The following is a 5,800-nucleotide window of genomic DNA, read 5'->3' as shown; positions in this document are numbered from 1 at the left end:
GGTTTATGTGAAATTGTCACCGCTGTGTGTCATTTCTGTCACGAAGGTGGGCAAACGTTCTGAGTGAACATTTTACAACATCACTCTACTCAAACTGCTTGTTTTGTCTGGGAATGATACGCAAGGTGGCAATTATGAAATTTGGGGTATGGTGTAGAAGTATTTGAAGAATGGTTGCTCATTGAGAACTGATAAAATGTGGAATCTCAAGTTTGACCTGTAATGAGGTCCAGATGAACCCCTCACCCACTCGCCACCGCCCAAGTGTGGATGGAGTGATTGCATGGAGTAGTAGTAGCGACATTCTTCTCTTTCAACTAAAGCACCTCCCACTTTACACTGTATATAACCCAGAGGGCAAAGTGATGCTCACAACTGCAGATCCTCTCCAGGATTTCCTCTTGGTCCACAACCTGATACCTCATCATGTCATTGAGCACTAGATCCTACGGCCAGAAAACCCTTAGCGTGTACGGTGGAGCCGGCGGCCATGGCACCCGCATTTCCTCCGCCCAGGCATGTTACTTACCTGCTCCGGGCTTCAACTTGGCCGACGGCCTGGACCTGCACGTGGGCGCCAACGAGAAGGCAACCATGCAGAACCTCAACGACCGCCTGGCTTCTTACCTGGAGAAGGTGCGCACCCTGGAGAAGGAGAATGAGCGTCTGGACAAGCAGATCAGAGAGTGGTACCAGAGCAGAGCTGTCATCAGCCACGACTACACCAACTACTTCGCCATTATTGATGATCTGAAGGATAAGGTGAGAGAAGTAGAAGTAGTATGTGTGTGATATGTTGGTAGATATTTCAACAGGGGGAAATGCTGTACAGAAAGCAAACTCCCTTTTCAAATTACATCACATCCAAGAATCATTGGGCCCAATGAAAGCTACCACTAAAAATGTCAACTAGATTTATTCACTTTCAAAGTCAAGTCAGTCAATCAGATACATACATTGCAAATGACTCCAAAAAATCATGCTAAGGTTTATCGGAAAACTTTGGCAAGCATGGATCTCACTCAAACTCAATTGAATAGCTCCAGTTCGTTTGGAACCCTCATGAGATCAAGCAATATAGGAGATGACCGGTTTCATGATGATACAATAGCACACCATTGAAAAACAATACAACATCTGCCGGAAAAGATTCCTTAGAACAAAACCGCATATCTAAAATGATTGATTTATTCCGTTACGTTATTTGATTATATCGGTACTTAACCAATATATGTAGCCATAAAGATCGCTGTATCATTAAATCACCAATTTCACGACGATACAAGGATATTGATTCATTGGACAACAATACAATATTTGCTGTTATTAAGATGACTTTGCCTCAAGTCGATACAATAGGGTCACCTTATTTTGATTTCCAAAAAAGAGGGCACTCGGGCCGGCCTCGAGATACTTGAATTTTACTTGAAGTTCACTCAAAGATGCCTATGTCACTTTGATATATTTAAAGTGTGCCTCCTCTGTCTGGACAGAAAAATTTGTTTTTATATAAAAAAAAAAAATTATAGCCATTTACCCAAAGAAATGTTACCCATCTCCATGGGTCTGCATTAAATTATTATTATTGTTATTATTATCATTGACAAATTGTTATTACCACTCAATTTTTCATTCTCAATGTTCTAGATTGCATGCAAACACTAACCAAAATAAACTGACAAACGATTCAACCAGCATACTTCCAAATGCAGCAGTTCTAAACTACATTTCCCATAATGCCTAGTGTGGCTTAGCTCACTCTGATAGCTACCCCATTAGCGAGCACCGGTAACCGAGGCAAAATCAAACATTGCTACAAAAGTTTACAATCATTGGCAGCACAATGATGTGACACCAAACGGGATTTTACAGATAACTCCAGTCCAAAGCTCCGACAAAAGTCAACAATTGCCGAAAAGTAAGTTCACCAAGAGTACATACCAATAGCCTATGAGCTCCTGTCGTGACGAAGGTTTGTTTGTGAATGAGAATTGACAGTTAACGCCATTAAAAATGCCAGTCTGTGACTCCGCACACATGCGCAAATTTGTATCCAAAGTAGAATAAAGGTATTTTCGACTTAATTACTCTTTTGGGTACATGAGCATCTGATTATTTATGTATTGACCGTAATAAAAGGCTTAACAACTAGGCAGGCTCTCTGGGAACACGTCAGAGGCTGCAAAGTACCGTAGTATTCTGTTCAAAGCGTCAGTCAATTTCAACACACGTTGATTGGTCCTGTGAAAAATAAGGAAAATCGGACATTTTCATGAATTTATAAAACCCCGCCGGACGCCCCGAACAGGATGTGAAAAGTGGACATGTCCGAGCAAAAACGGACGTTTGGTCACCCTACGATACAAGTACCTTTGATCAATGTATCAATCCAGATACGTCACATTAAAATACATCCTTACACTCCTAACTGTTACGTAAAATTTAAAGTCCTAATGATAGTGTAAAAGTACAAATGGAGTCACTTTTAGTGGGAAAAAAACCTTTCCTGACTACAATTTCCATGGCAAATTGTTTGAATAATAATTTCATGTTGTGGCCTATCTGAATTGCTTCCATTTCCTTTTCAGATCCGGATCGCTGCAAGGCTCAATGCCAAGACGATTCTCGATATCGACAATGCGAAACTGGCTGCTGATGACTTCAAAATGAAGTGAGTGTGATCCCCATGCATATATCCGACATCGGACAAGATCTGCCAAAACCTTGCTGAACTATGCCACTCTTTCAGATATGAGAATGAGCTGGCCATGAGAATGGCTGTGGAGGGTGACATCGCTGGGTTGAAGAGGGTGCAGGAAGAGATGAAAATGGTCAGAGTGGATCTGGAGTGCCAAGTGGATGGTCTGAAAGACGAGCTCATCATGCTCAAGAAAAACCATGAAGAGGTGAGGATGTCCTGTCAAAGTTGACACAAAAGTACTACGCAAAAGATTGACTTTACCTCGGTTAATACATTCCTATGCGTAGCCAACGCCCGTAATGTGTTTACATGCCATTCTTGACCTTCGTTTATGTTACTCCATTCTATTCACAATTCCCCCACCGTTATGCGAAAACCGTCACCATTTGTCACGGTCTATTGTGGCTTAGGACCGTCCTTAAGTAAACACAGGACCACACTCCCCTCTGAGAACACAGAGATCTGTGTTAGGTGAATGTTTTTACAAACAGTTCTGCTCCATTAAACACGGTCTTCAACGCTAAATTTGCTTCCTTAAATTGATTTCTGCTCCTATTTGCTCATGGCTACTTTTCAAATCATCTGGTTATTTCTTTGACTTGTCATAGGAATTAGCTTTACTCAGGAGTCAGATGGGTGGTCAGGTAAATGTGTCCGTGGACGCGTCACCCTCTCCAGACTTGAACCAGGCTATGACAGAGATCAGAGAGCACTATGAGGCTCTAATCGCCAAAAATCGCAGGGAACTCGAGTCCTGGTACCAAACCAAGGTAAAAGAGATGGCCAATGATAAAACCCACTCACCGAAAAGATAAACATGGCACATTTTGTCTGTGTTTTACTAAGATGGCAGCAATAGAGCAGGAAGTGATTACACAGACCGAGTCCCTGGTGACGTCCCGCACAGAAATCAAAGACCTGAAGAGCACTCTCCAGAGGCTGGAGATTGAACTGCAGTCCCATCTCAGCATGGTATGCCCTTTTGTTTTCCTACCAACACATGGTCTGGTGGTCAATGTTCTTATCAGGTTACCCCATCACATTTTCTCTTTGTGACCCCAACAGAAAGCATCCCTGGAGGGCACCCTGGCAGAGACGCAATCCCGCTACGCTGCACAGCTAGCCGGCCTGCAGAACATGGTGGTCAGCTTAGAGGCCCAGCTTTCCCAGATCCACGCAAACATCACCAACAATAAGCACGAGTACGATATGCTGTTGGATCTTAAAACCCGACTGGAGCTGGAGATTGCAGAGTACCGACGACTGCTGGACGGAGAAGATGAAAGGTAAGAACATTAGTAAATATTGTGTAGACTTTATAAAAAACCAATAGAGTTCATAGTATCATGTAAATAGCAAAAAAAAAAACACTAATGCCTTGAAATAATATGCTCTCCTTTTCTTCTTTTTGACCAGCTCAAAGCAAGGTGAGCATCCGCAAAGGCACCATTAAAGAATTTAATAAAATAAAATGCTCAATTTTCTTTTCTTTTCTTTTCTACAGTGGTCACCAAAGTTATCACGGTTGTGGAGACTGTCGTGGATGGGAGGGTGGTTGAGAGCAGCAAGACTGTTGATGTAGATGTGGATGAAATTGAGTGACACCTTGGAAGAGACTAGAAATTCAATAAAGACAACGCAGTTAATGTTTGTTTATTGTCATTGCTTCTTGTTCTAAAAAAAAATCATCAAATATTGAAATTCACTCTAAATAAGACAACCAGAATAAATGCCTTAATTTTCGCACTATAAGGAGCATCTGACTATAAGCCGCCACCGACCAAATGTGACATGAAAACGGCATTTGTTCATAGATAAGCTGTACTGAACTATAAGCTGAAGCTGTCCTCACTGTATTATAGGATATTTACACCAAAAGATATTTGCCTATAACACTTCATTAGACAGCGGCATCATACGACGGTCATAAGACCAAATGAACCACCATGAAGCTTTGGACCAATTGGCTGCAAAGCTTAATTGCTTCAAGAAGCTTCATTTGGCCATCACTGCTTTCTTGGAGGATACAGTCAACCTCTTCTGCCACCTGCTGACAACACTGTTTTTTGGCCTCCTAGCATGCATTGCAGTGCTACAGATGTCGATAACAATCAAAATGTATGTTCTGTGTTAATTATTTATCCAGTTACTGTTCTAGATCTTTCATTAATTGCTAGTTATGGTATTTTGGTAACACTTTGTTTGACAGTGGCGCCATAAGACTGTCATAAGACAATCATAATTATGACACTGTCATGTGCATTATGAATGCTTATCACACATGTCATTTAGTATTATTCGGCAAATTATGTCACTTTTGAATGGATGTAAAAGATCCGAGCTGGACATGAATGGAGTTAGTAACATAATTTGCCGGATGACACTTAATGACATCTGTCATAAGCATTCAGTAATGCCCATGATAGTGTCGTGTCATAATTATGACGGTCTTATGACAGTCTTAGGACGCCGCTGTCAAATAAGGTGTTACCAAATACCATAACTCGACAAATTATGTCACTTTTGAAATGGATATAAAAGGTCCAAGCCGGACATGAATGGAGTTAGTAACATAATTTGCCGGATGACACTTAATGACATCTACCATAAGCATTCAGTAATGCCCATGATAGTATCATGTCATAATTATGACAGTCTTATGACATTCTAAGGACGCCGCTGTCAAATAAAGTGTTATCAAATACCATAACAAGCAAATAGCGAAACAACTGGAACAGTAACTGAATAAATAATTAGGACAGAACATAAATTTTGATTGTCATTTGTGGTGCTGCAATGCATGCTAGGAGGCATGTGTTGCCTATTAATCTAAATAAATCAACTAAGCTACACGAGACTATAAGATGCAGGATTCAAAATGAAGGAAAAAAGTAGCGGCTTATAATCCAAAATATACGGTAACAGAGTGTTTATGCTCTTAAATGCATGTGTTAACATGTATTTTCAGTTTCAAGCATGTCATAGAGTTCTTGATATACGAAAGGCATCAACGCCAACAAAGCCTAGAATTTCCACTGAAAAACACATAAATCCTAATGTTTATTCTCATATTTTAATCCTTTCAAACCCAGAGGTGTG

At 40.8% G+C, this 5,800-nt stretch overlaps 1 protein-coding gene across 2 annotated transcripts; it reads left to right on the top strand.

The window, feature by feature from the left end:
- Positions 1 to 361: 361 nt before the first annotated feature.
- krt98 (keratin 98) lies at positions 362 to 4,347 on the top strand. 2 transcript variants are annotated; one of them, XR_009064168.1, is made up of 7 exons: positions 362 to 762; positions 2,589 to 2,671; positions 2,750 to 2,906; positions 3,310 to 3,471; positions 3,548 to 3,673; positions 3,767 to 4,128; positions 4,206 to 4,347. XR_009064168.1 is itself a non-coding variant. In XM_057843856.1 (6 exons), exons 1-6 carry the CDS (start codon positions 427 to 429, stop codon positions 3,989 to 3,991), a joined length of 1,089 nt encoding a protein of 362 aa, XP_057699839.1. In that variant the 5' UTR covers positions 362 to 426; the 3' UTR covers positions 3,992 to 4,347. The 2 variants fall into 2 exon arrangements, 1 of the variants encoding a protein (XP_057699839.1); XM_057843856.1 differs by having other exon boundaries at positions 3,767 to 4,347.
- Positions 4,348 to 5,800: the final 1,453 nt, after the last annotated feature.

Source organism: Corythoichthys intestinalis, chromosome 8 (assembly GCF_030265065.1).
Source record: "Corythoichthys intestinalis isolate RoL2023-P3 chromosome 8, ASM3026506v1, whole genome shotgun sequence".
In the NCBI taxonomy this organism is placed as follows: Eukaryota; Metazoa; Chordata; class Actinopteri; order Syngnathiformes; family Syngnathidae; genus Corythoichthys; species Corythoichthys intestinalis.
Note: the sequence above shows the minus strand (reverse complement) of the source record. Positions and strands in the feature narration are given on the sequence as shown.